Below are 24899 nucleotides of genomic sequence, written 5' to 3'. Positions count from 1 at the left end.
TAATTTCAGAGAACAAGAACATGGAAAAAGCTTAGTATATTTCAATAATTTGGAGACTAGACTTCAGTGCTTTACAGATGAAACTTGTTGCACATAAAATCTGAATGACTTAATACTCACAAGAAGTTACAACTTTTATATCCATTTCCTATTTTATTCTGTTAACATACATGCATTGTCTGGTGCAGCCTGTTCAAACTAATAAGCCAGGCTTGGTGTTACATGCCTTTACTAGCACTCGAGGAGCCAGGCAGATCTCTGTGAGTCCTATGCCAGCCTGGTCTACATAGGGTGTTCCAGGAGACAGTCTGGGCAACATAGAGACCATTCCTCAAAACAAACAAGCAAACAAACAACATAGCAACAACAAAATTCTACTGTATTAGCTAGCAACCAATGCTTCTTCAGTCACAATCCCACTCGTCAGTCCACAGTTTGTGTATGCATATGTGTGCATACCATGGTCCCCGCGGTCAAAGGACAACTGTGGGCATCTGTTTTCTTCCACCGTGTGGGTCCTGGGGACTGGCTTAGGTGCTCAGGCTTGGCCATAAGTGCCTTTACCTGCAGAGTCGGCTCAACAGCCCTTATCCTTGTTATTCGAATTCTCAGTAACTTCCTAAACTCACGCTCCAAGGGATTTTGCAAGCATCTGGAAAAATCCCCTTCAAAAAATTTTAATTCTGAAATAAGATTTTTGTCTTATAATAAATCATTCTCTGGACAGTTTAAAATCTGATCATATTTTGTATTTCCTTATGTACGTAACTATTTTTCCTTTAAGATTTGTCTCCAATTATAATCTGGAAGTTAAAACAGGGTATCACCAGGATCAGTAAGGCTACTTCTAGGGGAGGACGCGGAAGTGATGCCTGACTTCTCTGTAATCATGGAGGGAGGTGTGCAAGAGCATGTGAGCCGATAGGCTGAGTCCCTGTGCACCCTATGTTGGCTTCAAATGTCCAACTTTGAATCAGCCTTCCGAATCCTGGGACTGTGCTCAGAAAGCCTGTTTTGGGCAAGTAAGTACCTGGCTGTTGCTCATTTACCAACAGAAAACTAATGTTTCCATTTATCCCAAGTCCTTCAAAAAAGCCGTTTCCTCATTGGCTGTTTTTTGCCCTCCACGTCATTCACACTAGCTGGAAAGCTTTGCATCGTGACAATCACAGGAACCACATTTGGAGGGACAAAATGACCCATTAGAAATGAGGGCTAAAGTGACCAGTGTGTAACAGAAGACAGACTTCCTCCACGTCTCCTGGAACTATTCTAAGGGGCATTATGGAACTCCCATCCCATCCCAGTATGCTATTAGGTGGAGCTAGGTCATATGCTTAGCTTTAAAAGAAATTGGAAGATTGATCTTACCGAATTATAATAAGTACAATTGAGATAAATCTCTGTGTAGTATCCAGAAGAGACCAAAGCCAAATCACACTTTGGCAAAGTCTAAGAGGGTGTTATGTGGTCAAAGAACATTCCGCAGCAGCCTCGTATCAAATTATTAATATGTACTGGTAGACTGCATCTCATTGCTATGCTGAGATGATAAGCTGTCTAACTAGGCGGCACTGACAGAATTTACGCTAGGCATGCCATGTCGAGAGCTGAAATCGGTTCTATTAGAATGTATGCTAGGCATGCCATGTCGAGAGCTGAAATCGGTTCTATTAGAATCTACGCTAGGCATGCCATGTCGAGAGCTGAAATCAGTTCTATTCTCGTGAGCAAACACACACATTGCCCAGCTGCACAGCACACACTCAGATCTACGCTGGTGCCCGACTTCAAGGCATGAGAAAGAGTAATGAGAAGGAACTTACTCCGAGACGGTTTCTCTCAGAGGAGGGAAACAAACACCATTTGTTCACAAAGTTCTAAATCAATTCACAAGACAGTTGTGAAAAATACCTTTATTCATGGTTTTCTACCCTGATACTTATTCTCTTAGAAACACTGGCTCGCTTTAAGACATCACGTGTTAGAGAAATACAAACATCAATACTTGGCAGATAGTTGGTGACAATCACCATAAACACTTATAAGTTAAAAGATTAAGAAAATACAAACTAGAGGCTTACAAGATATAGGATAGTATTTAATGTAGAAAACCTTAATGAAATCACAATAAACATTATAATAAGTGTATTTCCTGCATGTCCCTGTATGCAGAGAACATTTGCTAATGTGATAAAATCATATGCACAGACCTTACATATATCAGGGTGTGTTGGCCTGACATGTATCAGTACCTTCTGAATTAAAACATTCCCACCCTGGAAGAAGGCTCATTAAGACTAGGAAATAAACCCCCAAGTCTCGCCAAGTTCTGAAAACATATATGCACAAGGCCCGTTCCCTTCCCAAGCTTATAAAAACAGGAAGGACTGCTGGGGAGGGAAGACTCTCTAACTTGCTACGTGACCTCCTTTGTTTCCTGCAAGCATTTTCCAGTTTTCCTGAGTCATCCCCGCACTGGGGTGGGCTTTTCAGAGATGGAGCTGCAGAATCATTCCCGTTCCTGCTCAGCAACCTCTCTCCCATACTCCTGTAACCTCAACAAATTCAATGGATTCACCAGACTGGAGTCTGACAGAACTGTGCCCTATCTGGGCCAAGTACACATCTCTGTTCTGGCCTCCTCAGGAAAGGACAGCGGGTCCTCAGCAGTTCAGCTGCACACACTCCTGGTAGCCATTAGTGCCAGCTGCACCTCTTGAACGTTGGTTGTGAGAAACACAAATGTCCTCAAATGTAGACCAAACCACTGTATCAGGCTCCAGCAGAAATAGTTATCCTCTGACATATTTGACTTTTTTTTTTTTGAGATAGGGTCTCATTATGTAGCCCTGCTGGAACTCTCTATGTAGGTCAGGCTGGTCTCAAACTTAAAGATATCTGACTGCTTCTGCCTCCTGGATTCTGGGACTTAAGACTTGTGCCACCACACCTAGGACAAAAGTCATTTTCTTACTGTAACACTTAGAAACTGACAACTTCATTTTATGAATGACTGGAAACTACGAACGTCAATGTTTTATGGATAAACATGTTTCACACACGAACATACTTTAGTATCTCTTTAATGAAATGCTGGTGCCAGGTAAGGCATTTAAATTTTATTGAAATTTCGTGTTTCTTTTTCTCCACAGGATGGCTAGAAAATACAAAGGTGACAAGAGGGCCCTATCCTGGGGGTGTTCTAACATGGATGTTCCCTTGTCTGAGACACTTCTAAAATGGGTCCCAATGATTTTGCATTATGTTGCAAAAAGACTGAATCACTCATACAAACAAGAGATTTTAAACACATATAAAACCTCTGCTCTCTCCAATAAAAGCATATCTGTGAGCCAGTCATTCTCTATACCGCCTACTCCCCAAAGATAATCTTATCTGCTTCCAGGCCATGAACACAAATCCAGGGATAATGGAATTCAGGGACTGGGGCTTGAGGCAGGAAACAAATGAGTCATGACTAGTTAAATCCTGATAGGGCTCTGGCCATGTTCTCCAATGTGGAGGTCAACTTCCTATAAAAGAATTGTCCGCATACATTACATTCATGTTCTTCCAGCCCAAGACCTAGCCAGAGCATTTCCATTTGGTAAAAGTTTTGCCCATATATATCACACTCTTGTGGTTTCTCGGCAGTGAGAGGTTTTCTGATGCGCACGAATGTCTGTTACATTCACCTAGGTGGGAGCATGGCTATTTGTGTGAGTTCTTGCACACGCCCCAACAATATGAGGCATTTTCTACGTTCTTTACACTCACAGGTTGTTTTTCAGCTTTTATATTCGGAGGCTTTGTACTCATGTGGTTCTCTAGTGGAGGCAGATATCTGTATTACAGAAGCAAGTTTCTGCACACGTTAGACTGATATGGCTTATCCTACGTGTCTTCTTTGGTACGCAGGGAAGGATGGCTTACAGCCTCGCCTGATGACAGCCGTGACCTGACATCTGGGAACAGACGCAGCATTCAAACAGTTCCTCAGCTGTGTGTGTCTGATGTGCAGTGAGCTGTATCTGCTGCTGAGACCTCCTCCCCTGCCCACTTTTGAGTACTCTGAGGGACATTTGGTGGAAATATTTCCTAGTGCTTCCCTTCAGAAGGTCTCTCAACTGTGAGGTTTCTCTAATGTGTATATTGGTTTGACGTGTGTCAGGTTCTACAACTCTGAGTTCTGTGATATAAACGGAGAGATGACATGTCTGAAATGCTTTCCTATGTTCTTTAGGCCTGCTCACCCATGTGAACTCAAATTCAGAGATGGGCCTCCCGACTAAAGGCTTTCCGCGTAACTACATCACGGGCCTTCTCACCTGTGTGAACTCCCCATCCTGCTGAGGATTATTTCCAGACGTTACAGTCAGAGGGTTTCTCACTGGTAAGAGTTCTCCAACAACTAAAGTCTGACGTCTGTCAAAAGTCTCCGAACATACCCCACACCGAGGCCTCACTAATGAATGTGACTAAGACCGACAGGTTCCCTGCAGCCCTTACATCCACAGGGATCTTCACCTCTGAATCCCCCGAGGGTTAGGAAGAGATGTCAAGTGACTTGACTTCTACATTCTTTACGTTCACAGGGTTTCTCGCCTGTGTCAACTCTATCATGCCTGTGGAGGTTTGTCTTCTGGCTTCCCCAGATTCAGGCACGAGGTTTCTCCCCCAAGTGAGTTTTCTGATGAATAGTGAGATACGACTTGACACTAAATGATTTCCTACATTCCTTACATTCAAAGGGTTTCTCGCCTGTGTGAATTTTCTCATGTGTAGAGAGATTTGACTTCTGGTTAAAACGCTTTCCACATACGTTACATTCATATGGTTTTTCGCCGGTGTGAATTCTCTGATGTACAATGAGCCCTGACTTTATACTGAAAGTTTTCCTGCATTCTTTACATTCGTAGGGCTTCTCACCAGTGTGAACTCTCTGATGTATAGTTAGGTCGCACCTCCTTTTAAAGGCATTTCCACATATGTTGCACTCATAGGGTTTTTCGCCCGTGTGAGTTTTCTGATGTACACTGAGATTTGACTTTACGCTGAACAGTTTCTTACACTCTTTGCACTCATATGGCTTCTCACCAGTGTGCGTTCTGTAGTGCAAGTAGAGATTCTGTGTGTGTCTGAAGGCCTTCCCACACACTTTACACTGATAGGTCCTCCCACATCTGTGATGCCTACGAGGTTGGTTGTTGATTTTTGAAGATGTATTGCATTCACGGGGTTTTCTACCTGTGTGAGGTCTCTGGTGCACACTGAAATTTGAGTTTGGGGATAATTTTTTCACACAGTGACTCTCTTTACTTGAGAAGACACCCTGATTAACCCTCTGCTTTGGCATATGACACACACATTTCTCATTGCCATTACATCCACAGGGCTTCTCCCACGCATGCCGAGTGTTCTGAAGAATTGTATGGCCTGGTTTTGTATTGAATGTTGGTTCACAATCGGTACATTTACCACATTTGTTTTTTATGCATGTCCTACAACGCTGAGTATGGTTACACTTGTCAGGGAATGACTTCTTACACAAGCTGCAATCCAAAGTTTCTCTCCTTATGTGAGTCCCCTCTTGGGCACTAGGAGCCACTTTATCAAAGGCTTTCCCGTGCTCCTTTAACTTACTCGGATTATCTCCCAAAGGAAAGCCCTTATGTGTCCACCCAGCGTTCCTGCTGAAGGCTTCGTCATGTGGTCTGCACTGATGGTGCCATTGCCCACTTTTAACACCATCATCCAGACTAAGAGGCTCAGGGAGTCGGCATGACAACCTGGTTGTAGCGAGATGATGGAGTTCCTCTGAGGGCGGCATCTCACTGGGCTCACCATGGAGATCCACATTTCCCCATCTATCAGGAACCTCTGATCTCATTTCAGAAGAGTTCTTATTCTTAACAGCTGGGCATAAAACGTGGTTTGAACTCATAGTAAGTGTTTCCCCAAATCTGACCCTCTCCTCAGCTGATGAGTGGCCAGGGATTACCAGGTGGTTCAAATGTCTCATTTGATTGCCCCAGTGGGTCTCACTCGGGCTCTTCTCAGACTTCAGAGCTGAAAACAAATAAAAGTTGCCTTATGAACAACACGGAAGTGATTCTGGTGGAATTCTAATGCAAGAGTGAATAGTACTCCCCACCCCGATGATGTAATATTACAAAACAGGACTTGGAGAGATGGCTCAGAGGCTGAGAGCTCCCACTGGGTTAGAATTCCATAGCGAATGTTGCACACATCTGCTGACTTTGAGTTCCGCAATGAAAAAGGTCAAAGGTTAACTAGCTATTACAATTTCCTCATCAAATAGGAGCCTTTGAACAGAGTCTTGGTTCATCTGGCCTCCACGCCTAAGCCCTCCAGGATGACGTACCACACCTTGGGTCTCCCCTACCAGGAGGCTTTGCAGAAGCTCCTGGAATTTCATAAGTTCTGGTATCTTGGTACGCACTATTTGATTTTGGACATCTTTTCTCACATTTGAATTCCATAGGTGAGTCCTGAAACCTATGTTTTCAGTACTTAGAACTACTAATGCCACTTTGGAACCTCTAATGAAAGCATAGCCACTCTGAAGACTAGAGTTCCTATTAACTCATGAACTACATAACAAATTTGTAACTCTCAAAATTAATCTGATATTAATTTTTTTAAAAAAGATTTATTTACTTATTATGTAAACAGTGTTATACCTGTGTGCCTACAAGCCAGAAGAGGGCACTAAATCCCATTACAGACAGTTGTGAGTCATCATGTGGTTGTTGGTAATTGAATTCAGGACCTCTGATAGAGCAGCTGGTGCTCTTAACCGCTGAGCCATCTCTCCAGCTCCGATATTAGTTTTAAAACCATCTCCTTAAAATTGCTTTAGCCTAGCTGGGCGGTGGTGGCGCACGCCTTTAATCCCAGCACTTGGGAGGCAGAGGCAGGCGGATCTCTGTGAGTTCGAGATCAGCCTGGTCTACAAGAGCTAGTTCCAGGACAGGCTCCAAAACCACAGAGAAACCCTGTCTCGAAAAACCAAAAAAAAAAAAAAAAAAAAAAAAATTGCTTTAGCCTCTGAGCCATCTTGTATTTGTTCATTCATTTATCCAGCCGAGAAAACGCATTTTTGTACTTATTCTTTCAATGTCAACGATTTCTGTGTCTCAACACAGCAGACGCTCTTTAAACAAGGCAAATGTGTCGGACCACGACTGTTGGTCCCACACTATCTATGAGGAATCAAATAAATAAGTGACGAGTTTTTTTTTTTTTCCATGAATAAAGGCTTAAAATGAAGCATTTCATTTTAAGAGGGAAGAAGGACAATGAGGTCTTGAGTAACTAGAAGAGAGGGCAGAATTTATTAGATCTACAAAAAACCACACAGCAAAAACAGGAAAGGGGGGACACCTGGAAGTGAGAGCCTCCTTAGACACAACACAGCAAGCATCTGATTAAGAAGTTAGTCTCAAGATTGGAAGATGGCAAAATTGGGTGAAAAGAATTTCACACACCCACCATCTGCTGAGCTTCCTCACTTGGCATCCCTGTCCAGGGTACATTCACTGACCTGGGAGGCTCTGGTTTGGCGCATCTTCCTTCCACGGCCCAGCTCCTTGCTCCAACTTCAGGATCAACTCAGGTTTGGCATCACACTGGTCTATTAGAAGGAAATATTGTACAAGTTGTACTCCAATGACAAAATATTGGCTTCAGACTCTCAGCAATGACAGGACCAAAATAAACATTCTATGAGAACACTAACGCCGAGGACATTAAAATAAGAGATAGATACAGACAGAATGAAAGGATTATTCTGACTGCTGACCACCTGGATTGAGAAGAACAAAGCAAACAAAAGATTTGAAAATGCACGGAATCAACAGAAATCTAAAGCTCCTCAGTCAGATGCTACAGGAGTTGGCAAGATCAGAAGATGATCTGGGAAACAGTGAGCTCTGAACCCCCATGCCCCTCCTAAAACCGATACAACAGGAAGCAGAGGAAAGCAGGAGAAAAACAATGTATAAGAATTTAATACAGCCAGGCAGTGTAGAGGTGGGGGATCTCTGTGAGTTCAAGGCCAGCCTGTGCTACAAGAGCTAGTCCCAGGCTCCAAAGCTACAGGGAAACCCTGTCTCAAAAAACAAATGAACAAACAAAAGAATTTAATAAATAAAAACAAAACAGCAACAGAGCAACAACAGTAAGAGTTATTTTTTTAAAAGATAAAATCATCTTTTGGTTTCTTGGATTCAGTTCCAGTCTCTGCTACTTTGTTCTTGGTATTGGAAGATCAGGTTACTCCACTAGAAACAGGTAAGAAAATTCCATTGGAGAGAAGCCTTTTGGAACACCAGGGGGTGCAGCACAGAAGGGAGTCTCCTAGAGAGCGCTCCAGGTGAGCGGGACTGTCTATGCCTACAGCCAGAGAGGGGCTTTGCACACCAACAGGGAGCCACACATGGAAATGAGAATAGTCTGCACCAGCCAAAGCATCGTCTACTTTACATCAGTCACAACCATCTCCCCGTCAGCTTACAAGGGACATGCTCCCCTTCTCACCCCTAGGAGGACACAATTGAAGAGTCACCCAGAATTCACCCAAACGCCTGAGAGTAAAAGTCAGCTGGGAGTCCTTTTGTTCAAGGTAACCAGGGCAGCAAGTCAAACTACCCAATCCTCAAAGTCTTTGCTTCTTATAGGAAAAAGAAAGAAGAAAGAAGAAGAAAGGAGAAAGAAAGAGAAAGAAGAGAGGAGGAAGGGGAAGGAGGAGGAAGGAAGAGAAGGAGAAGAAGGAGAAAGAGAAGGAGAAGGAGGTTCAAAGGAGAGCTTACAGTAACTTAAAGAAGTTATCATTAACATAAACAGCTACAATGATTCCATAGTGCTTACCACCTGCCCAGCAGCACGAGGAAAGTTCGAGTCCCCACATCTGTGTCAATACTGCACAAGCGATTCACATGTTCATAGTAATCAATACCAATGACATTCTAAAACAGTTATAAATTTTAATGAAAAGAATAAAAGTCTGGTTGTGGTGGTGCACTCCTTTAATCCCAGCACTTGGAAGAGGACAGGTGGATTTCTGGGTTCAAGATTAGCCTGGTCTACAGAGTGAGTTTCAGGACAGCCAGGGCTACACAGAGAAACCCTGTCTTTAAAAACAAGAACAAAAACAAAATAAACAAAAAGAATAAAAGAACAGACAACCAAAAAAAAAAAAAAAAAAAAAAAAACCAAAAAATAAAAACAAAAAAAACCCTAACCTCAAAACATACTTGGAAGAGTCAGTTACCAAAAAAAGCTTGTGCAGGTTCACAGCCAACTAATCCTCACACACAGCAACAGGAACAATTGTTTAGAAGAAAGATCCATGAAGCTGGATAACCCTTGTGATGGAGAAAGGCGCCAAACCTGCTTCTTACCATACACGCAAGTCAAGTAGACTCCGGAATTATAAAACCAATACTGAAAACACAAAAGGATATAAATCTAGGCAAAAGTGAACTTTCTAAACCTGATACCAAAAGTACACCTGACAAAATCAGCACTGGAAACCAGAATTATTGGGGCTGGAGAAACGGCTCAGTGGTTAAAGCACTTACTGAGCTTGCAGAATTGAGTTCTGGTCCCAGCACCCATGTTAAGGAGGCTCAAAACAGCCTGTAACTCCAGCTCCAGGGGAAAGGCTCTCTTCTGGCCTCCACAGCTCCTGGCCTCACACGTACAAACCCATACACACACACGAAAAACAAATTAAAATAAAAAGGGATTAAAGCTGACAATCGAGAGAGTTAAAAGAAAAACACACAGCAAGAGAAAGTATTTATAAATTATTATCTGATGATGGACTGCCTTACACAATTTATACAATGCAGTGGCATAAAAGTCAATAACCTGATGGAATCCAGGCAAATGACCACAACAGATATTTCCCCAAAGACATAAGGATGTGAATATCCCCAGCTACCACAGCAATGTAGATCAGACAACAATGGGCACTCACTGTACCACAACTACAACGATTAGCAACCTGGAGCACACACAGGAGAGAAAAGTCTGTGTTGTTAGAAACATAAATAACAGACACTCTGAAAAAACAGCACGGTGCTTACTAAACTACTGGGAAGTGACCTGCCACAGAACAACACACACGCCCAGAGGAAAGCCCTCTCAGTGGTCTGAAGAGAACTCTGTGTGCACACAGTTACTGCAGCATCATATACAGGAGAGATGACCTGGAATCTCCTTTAGTGTCTACCCTCAGAGGAACTGATAAGAAAACGTGAAAACTAACTACAGAGGGGGTGGACTTCATCAGCTATGGTAAAGACCCTGGGTTTTCTCTCGCGGGACCACGGATATAACTGAAAGGTACAACTGAGGGAAATTAAGCTATAAGAAACCAACACTGCAGCCGGGCGGTGGTGGCGCACGCCTTTAATCCCAGCACTCGGGAGGCAGAGGCAGGCGGATCTCTGTGAGTTCGAGACCAGCCTGGTCTACAAGAGCTAGTTCCAGGACAGGCTCCAAAACCACAGAGAAACCCTGTCTCGAAAAACAAAACAAACAAACAAACAAACAAAAAAAGAAACCAACACTGCATATTCACACTTGCGGCTGGAAGCTAATGTTAACCTCAAAGAACGAACACCTGGCTACCAGAGCCTAGGAATGGTGTGTGGGAAGAAGGAATGGCAAGAAGATGGTTGGTTCACTGATGCAGGGGAACAGCTGGATGGGAGACATAGCTCGCATAGTACACAAAAGCTAAATACAGTTGGCAACAATTACTTGAAAGTAAGAGGGAAGGTTTTAGGGGTTTGAGAGATGATTCAGTGGCTAAGGGCACTTGTTTTTCTTGCAGAGGACTTGGATTTGGTTCCCATCATCCACATAGCAGTTCACAACTGTCCATAGCTCCATTTCCAGAGGATCTGACATCATCTTCTGATCTCATTGGGCACTAGGCACACCCAGTACACATACATGCAATCAGACAAAATATTCACACATTAAATAGATAAATAGAAAGCAAATAAGGAGGGTTTTAAATGTTCTCATTAGAAAGAAATGATAAATCTAAAAATTTATAGACTTATAAAATGCTGATCATATGTACAGTATTGAAATGACAACTTCCATTATAAATATGTATGATTACTATGTGTCAGTGAAAGCTAGGCAGGGTGCTTGCCTAACACACTTCTCATAGGATTACTGTAGTCTACTCACTCAAGGACAGCAGGCTGCTGTAGGTCTCCAGCATCACGTCCCTGTAGAGCTTCCTCTGAGCATCATCCAGGTCCTGCCACTCCTCCCAGGTGAAGTCCACAGAGACATCCTCGAATGACACCAACCCCTGTAATCAAACATCTTTCCTTAGCCCAAGCCTCAGCCTTTGGTCAGAGACAGGAATATGGGAGGTCACTCCTCTCCACGAGCATCTCTTCCATGACATATACCTTGTAGGCATTCTTTATTAAGAAAGAAGAAAAACAAAAACCTACAAACGCCTTGCCTACTCACTAACTTGGTGATGAGTGACCGAGATACACAATGGATGTTCCTTTAACTTTCCACTTAAAACACCACCCAACTCCAAAAATGTCACTCATAATATACTGACACATTAGTTTTCATAGGCAGCCTTATATGTCCTTCCTAAAACCAGAAGAGCTGCTAGTATCCACAAAGAAATATACATCACCAGTGTCCTATAAAGAGGGGTAAACTGGCTAGGTGTGGTGATGCACACCTTTAATCTAAGCACCTGAGAGGCAGAAACAGGAGGATCTCTGAGTTTCAGGTAAGTCTGGTCTACACAGGAGTCAACTAAATTGGGATAAATGACAATCACTATGATGGGCAGAAGTTACAACTGATCTTAGACATACTTGTCTAAAGTTCCTTCCATCAAATGCGCAGATGCCTAACAGACAACTGGACAAGCAAGATCTTACAACACATTTTTACAAGGAATATAAAAAATTAGAAATTTCAGTGGTAGCTAATTCCATCAAACCAAGCAACCCAGGACACCTATAAAGAATCAGAAATACACTAATACTCAGCGATTGAGGAAAAGGTGCAGATGTTGAGAACTGCAGAAGACTTTAAAATTTATTTTGGCAAAGCAGAAACATTCAATATTAGATAATTTATTAATATAGTCCAAGCAGGCATGAAGGCTCTTAGCTGTAATCCTAACACTTAGAAAGTGAAGGCAAGATGATCTGGAGCTCAAGGTCATCCCCAGCTGTGCAACCAGTTTAAGGGCATCCCCGGATCCCAGGATACATGACTTTGCCTCAAAAAAGGCTCTCTCTCTCTCTCTCTCTCTCTCTCTCTCTCTCTCTCTCTCTCTCACACACACACACACACACACACACACACTCATAAACATGTCTATGGAAAACTACATGGCTAATCCATAAGCATGGGAAATCTTTTAATCTTACATTTTCTTGTTCAGATTCTTTCTTTAATATCTGGAAGTCTTCTTTAACCTCATAATTTAGAGTTATTACATTATTAGATCTGCTAAGTTTATATTGTAAAGGTGACTGGTTTCTTTCTCTGAACAACTGTTACTAGTTTATGGAACATCTCTTGAGTTTTATATGCTGATTTTCCATTCCTGACATATTGCTGAACATGTTATCAGATCTGAGACTCTTCTGGTGGAGTTCTTAGGGTGACAGGATTACGATCACACCACCTGCAAATGAAGGCGATTCGATTTCTGCCTTGTCTATTAGTATCCCTTGCATCTCCTTCCCTCGCCCTGGCTGAGACAGCAAGCGCTATCTAGCCTGAATAGCAATGTCTTAAGGGTTTTAAAGGAACCGCTTCAGCACCTCACATTCCTAACAGTGCCTAGGAGTCTGTCAAAGGACAGGCACAGGCAAAACTGGCTGAAGAGACTTTAAAAGCTCAGGAACCTATTACAAGAATCGACAAGTCAGACAGCATGGAGTTAAAAATATTTTGCACAGTAAAGACAACAGCAAAAAGCCTATAGAATGGGACAAAATCTTTGCTAGCTACACACCTAACAGTGGATTAGCGTGCATAATACATAAAGAACTCAAAAAGTAAATACCAAAGTCACAAATAATCCACCTGATAAATGGTGCAAAACCAAGGAAAAAAGGGAGAAATCTTCATGAGTACCGTGGCACTGAAAATGGAGGGCACGGAAGCAAACACACTTGGTTTAACTCACAAGTTCTTTAAACAGTGATTAGCATGGGAAACATGGTGGGTTTCTAAGACTTCAGAACAAAGTGTTTAGTGATCATGATACAGAACACGGAGAAGCACAGCTGCATTAGCAAAAACATGTAATATTCAGACATGTCCTCCTGTTTTTACTTAAGCTCTGTCTGCCTTTTTCATGATGCAAATGGTATCCACTAACTGATTTTCCCATTTACTCCCAAGGCCTTCACCACACCTGCCTGCCAGCCGTACAATTTGTCAGAACTCAGGCCTTACCCCTGAGGAACAGACCCTTCCAGCCTAGCAGAGACGGACAGTTCCGGTGTGACAAGAAAGCATATGCTTGTCTCTAGGCAACCACACTTCCTCACCATCTAGAGCATCACATGTGCCACTGGAGCAGAATGAACAACAAACAGAGCTGGCAGGAATTGTAACTCCTAACCTGACCTCAGGGAGCAAAGGACAGGGAGGGACGAAGAAGAGAGTCTAGAAAAAAAAGAAAAAACAAAGAAAGAAGGAAGGAAGGAAGGGAGAAAAGAAGGCTGGATGGCTTTCCTCCTTTTAGTGTAGGGTAAAGGCCATTTGATATATTGTTATCAATACCATATGAGGAAAGAATGGGGGATTTGATCTTCATTTTGACAAGGGAAGCTTTAGGTGCCTTTGCATAGCTACAAAGGAGTAAAACTTATGATCTGAAAGCTGAGCGAAAGGTACAAGCTACAGAGAAATAGTTAAGAAAGTCAACCACAGACACCTGAAGCACAGACGTCTACAGGGGAATGGAAGGGACACAAAGCAGAATAAAAAATAATCGTATGTTAAATATCAGCAGGGTCATGACAGAAACCGAAAGGGGGGTTAAGAATAAAATGCTTGTTGTGTAAGACCAGAGTCCTGACCCCGAGGACCCACACCGAAGTCAGGCAGGTAGCAGGTATAGTGGCAGCCTGTAACCAGAGCACTTAGGAGGCAGAGACAAAGGAGCCCCAGGGCAAGCTGCCTGGCTAGACCAGCCAGAATTTGTCAGCTCAGTGAGATACCCTGCCACATAACCAGTGATGAAGGAAGACATTCAGTATCCAGTTGGGTCTCCACGTGCATATGCACTCTCAGCATCCACATGCGACATGCACATCTGCCCCATGTCTACAAACATTTATACACACAAACACACGCACACATGCATAGAAAAAAAACTTGGAAGAATTTCCACATGGAGATCGCTGACAGTAGTTTCAAGTGTGGCGGAAGTTCCAAGTAAGACACCAGAGAACTGTGCTAGCATTTGACTATAATTTAAAACTCGGATGACACACACGTGTCTGAGTACCAGAGAATCCTGACAGCTGTGAACGCTGCACCCAGCTCTTGCCTTGGGAGTAAAGCATTGTACACATCACTGTGCACGAGTCTATGAAGCCTGCTTAGATGTCACAGGCTGGGAGAATGATCACATTCTCTTCCTGGGGTCAATCCAATATCTCTAACAAATGGCTCAGAATCAGAAAAACTAGTGATGCCAGGTGGTGGCGGTATATGCCTTTAATCCCCAACACTAGCGGGAAAGAGGCAGGTGAATCTGCAAGTTCAGGGCCAGCCTGGTCTACAGAGCTAGTTCCAGGACAGCCAAGGCTACACAAAGAAACCCTGTTTTGGGGACCCTTCCCCCCAAAAAACAAAGAAAAACCAGTGGCACAGTTGCAACGACTCTAACGCCTTTACAGCATGGCTCTGTCTACACTATGATCTTACTACGTCTGTGTGCATCTGTCTTAGGTTTGCTTCCCCATTCCAGTTTTACTTAAGGAGCTGTCACGAAGTTCTGAAACCACACACAAAGCAAGGTCAGGAATAAGCACACCACTTACCACAGCTGTGTTCATTTTCCTCGCTCTCTAAGGCACATGGAGCGCGCTGCAATGGCAGCTGGAAGAGAGGGTAGACAGAAGTGAATAGGCATTTGCTGGACCTTGTTTGTGTGCAAAGATCGCTACATAGTTGCTGAGGAAAAAAAGCAAGAGAACAACAGAAAAGCCTCCTGTACGGAAATAGTCTCTGACACACAGGTCTTATGGAAAGAACACAATTAATTAGAGATTAAATTTACAGTTTGCCCATAGGTTAGCGAAAGTATTTGCTGCTTGCTTAGTGACTATATCGTGAAGACACACGGCAACGTTTTAAGGGTGGGTTTTTAAATGAACATGATACAGTCAAGGAAATCATAGAAAGCAGTTGGGTAGGGTTCCTATTTTCCTGTCAGTGCAGCGGCAGCACACAGGATTCTATCCATATCTCTTGGTTTACATATTTAAGTTTCACAGACGACACGCGTTGTACAATCTAACATGGTTCTGAACTGTATCTGTAAATGAACCTGACCCACATTTACTGCAGTTCCTTCGAAGTACTATTTAACAAAAGTCTGTATATGGTGTTCATGTCTGGATGTAGCTCCTTCCCACAATGCCTCTTAGCTTTGTCTTTTCCTGTGCTCTGGCCAGCAGGGCCTCAACTTGCTAAAAGCACAGTTTTCAAATGAGGTTTCCCGTGCAATCTTGCTGGGGAGATAGTTCTGTATTACCATGTCCTGTTAATACGTCTAGACTTTAAAACAGTACCAAGGCTTCGCAAGAAACCAAAAGTACAACCACAGAATCCGGGGGTTGCAATTTTACATGTTTCCACAAGAACTGGAATCACACTGTGCAAAACAGCTCACCCCACTGCTCAGGATTGTCCTATGGCTTTCCCTCTGGGCTGACATTATTCTCCCATCTCCTTCTTGGAGCAATGAAATAAGTCAAATACCTCAGGTCTACAGTGGTGGTAATGGAGCGGTTACACTCCACAGTCCAAGAGGAGGAGAGTTACAGCCCTCCATCTGGGATTCCAACCATGAGCGCTCATAGCACCCCTCTCACCCTGCTAGTGATCCAGGGTATGCAGGGCATGGAAAATGAACTGAACATGGGGCTTGATGAGGTGGCTTCCCCTGAGGTCACCATTCATAATGGGTGGGATTTGGTGGTCTGGAAGGGGGTGGTCAACCATCCTCACTATATAAGTAAGCTCAATAAAGTCACTGGATCACCAAGTTGGACCATGATGGAACCTTTCCTTTGGTCACTCCTAAGTAACTATCTGAGGGGACTAGACATCGTGTACGTCTCCCCAGTAAAAGTCTGTGCAATTACTGTGCACTCTCCACAGAAACCAACACACTTAAGAGTCTTCCAGATGAGGGAGAGCCCAGGAGATGCCCCAGCCCTGGCTTATCCCACACTTCGGGCTGCTCTAGGGCTGTCACTGCTAGACAAAGGGACATCAGACATAAGAGTTGCGGTGCCGGGGTCAGGAACAGGAGGAGACGGGGTACAGCTGACGACAAGTCTCCCTGCAACATCAGGGAGGGGGAGCTCAGCCACGTCAGGACAGACGGCGACTGCGGCCATAAGCTAACCCAGGACAGGGCTTCCGGATCGCACCCTCTGCACACCGCACAGCATCCGCCCCGGCCGGCAAAACCCGGCTGCACTCACCAGAAGGCAGGAGTCTGACTACCTGTAGATGTCCTAACCGGCTGGCTCAGGACCGAGGCCAACCGCCGCGGAAACCGGAAGTAAGATGGCGGCGCCGGAAACGAAACGGAAGTGTGCGGAGGCCGTCCCGATGTCAGACCGAACGAAACTGTTTCAGGTTCTTGGACAGTTTAGAGCATTAGGATCGCTATCGACATCGCTGCGTTTGGACACATCAAAGTTCTAAAGTGACTGATTTGTGAAGATAAACCCAGAAACAATTGCTTTATGCAAAACAAAAGAAAAACTTTAGCTGGGTGGGCGTGGTTGGTACACACCTTTAATCTCAGCGTCTAGGAGACAGGTGAACAGATCTCTGAGTTTCAGGTCAGCCTGGGCTACATAGACCCTATTTCATACAACAAACAAACAAACAAACAAACAAACAACATCTTGTGGTGCTAGACGCATTGCTCAGTGGTTAAGAGCACTGGCTGCTCTTCTAGAGGATTTGGGTTCCACTTCCAGCACCTAAATGACGGCGGCTCAGAACCAGCCCCGGGGTCCAGAATCCTCTCTGAATTTTATGGGCACTGTACACATGTGCACATGCCTACAGGCAGGCAGAACACTCATACACATAAAATAAACTAATTATTAGGTAGCTGGATAGTTAGACAGGCATTATCGGGTCTTTTGTGTATGGCCACACCTTAAGGAAAATTGCGATACCACAACTGCCCTTAGATTTCAAACAACCACATGAAAAGAGGATGGATTCAACGGGCCCGCCTCATAATTTAAAATTCCTCGTGAAAGAAAGATGGAAGAGAATAGTCGCATGTTGAGGCCCTTTAAGGGAAGGCTGTTTCCTATATTTCATCATAACTTTCTACAACAATTTTCACATTTTTTTTTTAAGTTTTTCGAGACAGGGTTTCTCTGTGGCTTTGGACCCTGTCCTGGAACTAGCTCTTGTAGACCAGGCTGGCCTCGAACTCACAGAGATCCACCTGCTTCTGCCTCCCGAGTGCTGGGATTAAAGGCATGCGCCGCCACTGCCCGGCCCAATTTTCACATTTTTAAAATAGTAAGTAGAGAGCCTGAGCCATATCTCTGGCTCTGGGTAGAAGTGCGGTATTTTAAACTGCCTCAAGGATTATAAACACAGGGTGGCTGTGGTGGCCCACATCTTTAATGCCATCATTGAAGAGCTGGAGGCAGGCAGATAGATCTCTGTGAGTTCCAGGCCAGCCTGGTCTATATAAAGAATTCCAAGACACATAGTAAGACCTAGTCTTGAAAATAAGTACATAAGATATCAAAGAAACATAGTTGCCTTGTTCTTACAAATTAATTTAAATAAGCCTATCAGTTTCCTGGATAGAAATCTCTTGAGGAACTTGCCCCAGAAACTTCAGTTTGTGGTATAAAAACCTATTTTCTTTTTTTGTGTGTTTAAAAAAATGTACATATGCTTGGGAGAGAGAGGAAAAACAGTATAGACAGTTATAAAAAGTAATAGTTTTTTAAAAATACAACAAAGTCTTTAAAGATACAATAAAATAACATCAAAAAGGCACATAAAATGGAAAATAAGCAGAGTCTGGATTATGTATATAATTATGTTTCATTTGAATTTATTGAATTTAAAAGGCTATTTTCTAATGGCGTCTTTAGTCTTTACTCTCGTCCCTGACAATGCTTCACCTTTTTCTGTGGTAACTGCGTCCTGCACGGTGCAATGCTTATTTGATCTCACTAGATGGAGTCAATGCCTGGGAAGCCGAAGGAGAACCAGAGTGACTTTCTAGGAGCATATTCTTGGTCAGACCCTTTCCTACTGACTTTTCTCCTGACTGAAGTCAGTTCCATAAGTACCCTGATGTGTGAAGGGAACCTGGTGAACATCATGGTATTAGCACACCTCAAGGAAAAGCTGTATCATTAAAAAAAAAATGTAGTTGGGGCTGGAGAAATGTGTCATTGGTAAAGAGTGTGCTTGTACCCGAGAGCAGAGAACCTGAGTTCTGTTCCTAGCACCCACACCAGGTGCTCCAAACTTCTGTAAGTAAGGGAGCCCAAACCCTTCTGGACTCTTTGGGCATCTTCACTCACACTTACACATCCCCCTGCCACACACACATCATTTTTTAAAATTCAGTGTAGAGCTTCTTACTTAATTGAGCTAACTGATGAGTCTAAGGGGCTGCCCAGGTTCAGGAATTGGAGACTATCACCTTCTGATGACGGGACCGGTAAACACCCAGAGGACACCAAATTCGTTCATTATTTTTGTGACAATATATAATATTGAACTTTATTAATGTATAGCATGCAAACAAAAATAAATGTGCAAAAGCTCAGTGAATTATCAACACAATGAATACACTTGTGTCACAGTGAAAAATGAATTAGCTTCTCCCATGCTCTCAATAGCCTTGGCCTTGCCTATTCCAAACGCTATTCAAGATCTTTGCTGCTGTTTTTAAGACTAAGTTATTTTTATTTTAGGTGTATATGTTTTTGCCTGTATGTATGTAAATATGCCACATGAAGATAACACTGAACTGATCTTCCAACCTCCACAGGACCAACAGGTTTGTGCCATGTGCTAGGATTATAGGCATTTACCACTTGACTTGGCTTAACTTTGCTTTTTATAAAATAAATATTTTACTATAGAAAAATATACATACATATGTAAACACACACACAAGGATATAATAGACTTCTCAGCTTCAGCAAATACTTATTAGGCATTTTTAACCTTCTTTACAGCTTTAACCATCCCCTACCCCGTCAACCCATTCTGCTTAGTTTTACTTCCTTTGTTTATACAGTCAGATGTGCATACATTGAAATCTACAATTTTAAAATATTGTCTTATTACTATAATGGGTGTGTGTGTGCATGTGCACAGGGGTCCCCAAGAAAGCTGGAGCATCTATTTGAGTCTCCTTCTGCCCTCCTGAGCTGGAGTTACAGGCTGTTGTGAGCAACTCAGAGTGGGCGCTGGGAATTGAACTCAGGTCGCCTGGAAGAACAGCAGTGCTCTTAACTGCCAAACCATCTTCCCAGCACCAAACGCTCTTTCTTTTATTGAAATTTATATGTGTGCCTTCTTGTCTCTATGTGCACCACTTGCATGCGGTGCCCACTGGTGGGCATTGGATCCCTTAGAAATGGAGCTACAGGCAGGCAATTGTGAGCAACGGAATATGGGAACCAAACTGGGTCCTCTGTAAGAGCAGTGAGTGCTCTTAGCCGCTGAACTGCCTCTTAGTCTCAAAGATACTTTTTTTTTTTTTTTTAAGACAGGGTCTCTATTATTTAGCTCTGGATGTCCGAGTACTCTCTATATAGACCAGGCTGGCTTCAAACTCAGAGATCCACCTGCCTCTGCCTCCTAAATGCTGGGATTAAAGGTGTTTGCTGACACTCCTGGTTTATGAAGCAACAATTAAATGTATACTTCAAAAATTTGAAAAGATGTAATGTATGTTTTGTCTGCATGTGTGCCTGTGCATCAGTGCATGCCTGGTGCCGTCAGAGGCCAGGAATGACTGTTACACGCCCTGCAACTGGGGTTAGAGACAGTTTTGAGCCACCATGTGTGTTCAGAGAACTGACATGCGTCTTCAGGACGAGCAGTATGTGCTCTTCACCACGGTGCAATCTCTCCAGCTCCTTAAATGTACACCTCCGACAAACAAATACATCTACATATTCATTCATTTTAATATCTTATACTTTTCCAGTGTGGGAGGCACAGAGGTCCTTGTGCAGGTAATCACTAAGAGAACAATGAATGTTAAACACATAGGGGTGTTCCTTCAAAAAAAAGATGCATAACCTGTCATCTGCTCAGAAGGCTGGGAGGGGACATAGCCTGGTGATGTTTGGCACCACACTGGATCCTCCCCTAGACCCTTATTCTTTCTGAGCTTGTCAACCTATAGAATCTATCTTTATGGAAGGTGTCACATGTACCCAATCTATAGCACCCATCTTTATGGAAAATGTCACATGTACTTTACAAAGAATTTTGATGTAGTCACGTCTTAAGCTTTTTTTAAAAAAATAATATTTATTTATTTATTATGTATACAATATTCTGTCTGTGTGCATGTCTGCAGGCCAGAAGAGAGCACCAGATCTCATTACAGATGGTTGTGAGCCACCATGTGGTTGCCGGGAATTGAACTCAGGACCTTTGGAAGAGCAAGCAATGCTCTTAACCACTGAGCCATCTCTCCAGCCCCTTAAGCTTTATTGTGTACATGGGATTGCATTAATTATCACCAGAAAAAAATTCAAATCGTGCTGTGCTTATCTGTGCCTGAAATAAACTACTCAGGGCTAGAGTCCTGAAGTTTGGACCAACACCGCCTTCTGAGTCATGCTGAACTGAATCACTTTCTTGCCTCCCACCAATTGTTATTCTGCTGGCCATAGTGGTTACAGAGATCCCTTCACTTCAGAACATCCTCTCTTGTTCTTACCCAGGAAGTTGTTTTCCAGCTCCATCTCCTGGGCACTGAGATTAAGTGGATAAATTGCTATTAGGGTTTTATGCTGTGCTGGAAATCTAGTTGAGGACATTGTTAACACAATGCAAATCGGGAAGCTTCTATCAGCTGACCCGCTTCTCCACCCCATTCTTTCCTGACACTGAAAAATGCTCAAGCCTCATTTTACATTTTACTTCCCAGACCTAGGATTAGAACCTCTAGAACCCTAGCACCTGTTTCCTTTTGTTGAAGATAAATCTAGCCATCTGTCTGACTCTCTGCACAGACATATTGACAGTGCCACTGAATCATGCTGATTTTGCCCAGTGTAATCCAGAGCCGCAGGTTCAGTGCAGCATGCTGTGTTTGCGCATTTGTACCTTGTGTGGACTACTGAGGTTACGCCTGTCTTCCACAGTGTACTTACTGGGGTGCATGGTAGTTTCAGCATTGCTAACATTGTTTTAAGAGGGTGTGTCTACCAATTAGATTGCAACTTTGTGTTCAGCTCTTGAGTTTAATATATTCACTCTGAGTATATTAAAACTCACTCTGTTTTGTTAGTCACTAAGTCAGGACCATTCATTGTCTCTGCTCCTATATTGCTGTAAAAGCATTTCTAATACCTTGGTTTGCTTGTTGTTTTCTGTAATCATTTGAATTCCTCTTACAACCCCAATGGAGTTTTCGTTTTTAGAGATGAGTTGTGTTAATTTTTGGATTTTTTTTTTTTTTTTTTTTTTTAGTTTGTGACTTTATACTTTTATTTTGTGGGTAAGCTCAGTTCAAAAGACTGGCTGTCTCCGCAGCCCCAATCTTGCACTGAGAGCCTGGAGGATTCCTGGAGGAGAGCCACTGGTCTTCAGTCTATGTTGGAATCCTAAAGATGTTGTCTCTAGTATCATTGCTGGAACGCTGCAGCATCAGCCTAGATGAACTTGCCAGCAAGAGTTAGGATGAACAGGCAAAAAGCAGTTTCCTCCTTCCATGTCCTTTTACCAGAAGTCACTACCCCGATTTAGGGTGGGTCTTCCATTTTCAAATAATCTAAGAAAACTCTTAATTCAAATGTCTTAAACATTAAGAAAATAAGAGTGCCCAGAAAGCTTGTTTTAGTTGAATCTAGATGCAGTCAAGCTGACAAACAAGCTTAACTGGACCATGGTCCCTGACATTTAGCTCCAGAAGAAACCTTTATCTTCCACAATATGAGAGCTGATTCTTTTTAATTTCTTTGTAATTACCTTGTGGCTGCTGCTGATTCCTTCTCTGTTATCATAACCATGTTTCTTGAGTTTCCAGTGTGAACTGAAGTGGTTCCTTAAGAACACTCCAGGCCTTCAGCACCAGATTGGAATGGCTGAACACTGACAGGTGCAGACAGGCAGGATGGGACCTTCTTCAGGGCAGGTATTGATTTGACTCTGGTTGCCTGGCATAGGGATTCCACATATCCAAATGCGTGCTTAAGCAGACTACCATGGCTTTTATTTAAGAACCATTTTCTTCAATTGTATACTGTCCCTCGATGCCTCCTCTAGCCCCAGCGTTCTAACTCCAGGACTCTAGCTCCGAGCTGGCTCCCCTTGAGTGCTTTGCTTTACATACTAAGGAGTGTTGTTAAATATATATTTAGAGATGTTGTATTAGTGAGTTTTAATACTAAGTATCTACTTTGCTTTAAATCTAAAATACCGTTTTGAACTGTAATATACTGTTTTCTGAACATATGTTTTTAATCTGGCTATGCTGTTTCTCCTACACGCCTCCCTTTTAGTCTGTAGATAAAATAGCATTTGCCTATGATGACTATCATAGTAGGTCTATTATTGGGAAGGTTGGCAGGAGCGGCGGGAGGGACGCCTAACTCAAACTAATGAGTCTAGGGCACAAATGTGTGTGTGTGTGTGCACACGTGTGAGGCAGTAGGTGTTTGAGTTCGAAGTGTCTTCTTACATAGGCCTCAAAATCATAATGCGGCCAATCCCTCCAAAGTGCTAGGATTTTACACAAGCATGAATGCTGATGTTGGTTTGTAACTTGGTAACTGTATTTTTCTTTCTTTCTTTCTTTCTTTCTTTCTTTCTTTCTTTCTTTCTTTCTTTCTTTCTTTCTTTCTTTCTTTCTTTCTTTCTTTCTTTCTTTCTTTCTTTCTTTCCTCCCCCTCCTTGAAACAGGGTTTCTCTGTGTAGCTGTCCTGCAACTCACAGAGATCTGCCTGCCCCTGCTTCTTGAGTGCTGGGATTAAAGGCATGTGCCATCATTGCCCAGAGGTAACTGCTTCTTATGGAACAAGATAAACACAATCCCATAAGTAAATGCCCCTTCTCCACCAGAAGGAAAATGCCTCAATTCTCTCATTAGCTCTCTCAGTGGCTCTACACAGCACCATTGAAGTGGATTTTTATAGTTTTGTATACTGATAATCTAGGGGTCCCACCAGTAAAGGATTATATGGAACCTGAAGGTCTGCCCCACAGGTCAGTGTACAACAGAAGACTCACTTCTTCCATGTCTCTGCTTGTCTTTTTGGCACATTCGAAGAGATGCCATGGAACTAACTCCACCAGGATATCAACAGGCAGAGCTGGCTCATATGCTTAGCATTAAAAAAAAAAACTGATGAAAACACTACTCACAAGTGATCATTAGAAACAGAGTAGAGCCAAATCCCTAAGTATGTAGAACTGGGAACAAACTCAAATCCAACTCTGGAAAAGTAGGAAATACAGTTGTATAGCTCAACATTCTATTGCAGGCTCCTACCAACTTACAAGATACTTGTAAACTAATTCACTGTTGTGCTTAGAGGATACTTCTCTCACCACATTCCAGGTTACCCGGCAAACACTTTCATTTCAGCACACCACACTGAGTCAGTTTCTAGTTTTTAATGGGAATTAAAGCACCATAGTTAGAGCATTTGGTGCTGCTGACCCACTTAAAGGTGTTAGAGAGAGGAACAAAGGGGAAATTACCCGGTAGTAATTTTTTATTTGTATTTTAATAAACAAAGCTTGCCTGAAGATCAGAGCACAAATGTAAGTCACTCAAGGCCAGGGAATGGTGGCACACACCTTTAATCCCAGGACTTGGGAGAAGAGGCAGATGGATCTCTGTGAGTTCAAGGCTACCCTGAGCTACACAAGAGTGACCCAGAAACAGATCCAGGCGATGGTGGTTCACACCTTCAATCCCATGTTTGGGAGTCACACACCTTTAATCCCAGCATAGGGAGATGGGGACAGGAGCGATATGGTTGGGCAGAGAAAGGAATATAAAGGGGAAGAGACAGGAACTCAGTGGAGTGAGGAGTCTGAGGTTTCATGGAGACAGAATCTCGCCCTTTAGGTCTGAAGATTTGGTAGAGATGAAATGTCTCTCTAGTGGTTGGCTGCTTTGCTTTTCTGATCTTCAGCTTGACCCTCAGTACCTGTCTCTGGGTTTTTATTATTTTAACTACACTACCCCTCTGAGGGTAGGAGGGAATGAGCACTACAGTTCACAATCAGTTCACGCCACCACTGCGAACCAATGTCCTTTTGGTGTGTGTGTGTTTTACTATAAATACTTTTGCTATCAGACACACAGACCTACTCGGAGACATCATGTTAGGAAAAGAATACCTTTA

The 24899-nt window shown here is 43.0% G+C and overlaps 1 protein-coding gene across 1 annotated transcript; it reads right to left on the bottom strand.

Annotated features, from left to right (window-relative positions):
* Window positions 1-1919: 1919 nt before the first annotated feature.
* LOC130877309 (zinc finger protein 717-like) lies at window positions 1920-16846 on the bottom strand. Its single transcript, XM_057774465.1, has 5 exons — window positions 16776-16846; window positions 15102-15159; window positions 11239-11365; window positions 7571-7660; window positions 1920-6072 (listed from the first exon to the last, which is right to left on the bottom strand). Exons 2-5 carry the CDS (start codon window positions 15114-15116, stop codon window positions 4661-4663), a joined length of 1644 nt encoding a protein of 547 aa, XP_057630448.1. The 5' UTR covers window positions 15117-15159; window positions 16776-16846; the 3' UTR covers window positions 1920-4660.
* Window positions 16847-24899: the final 8053 nt, after the last annotated feature.

This window comes from Chionomys nivalis, chromosome 7 (assembly GCF_950005125.1).
Source record: "Chionomys nivalis chromosome 7, mChiNiv1.1, whole genome shotgun sequence".
NCBI lineage: Eukaryota > Metazoa > Chordata > Mammalia > Rodentia > Cricetidae > Chionomys > Chionomys nivalis.
The sequence above is the reverse complement of the archived record's forward strand: the minus strand, read 5'-3'. Positions and strand labels throughout refer to the sequence as shown.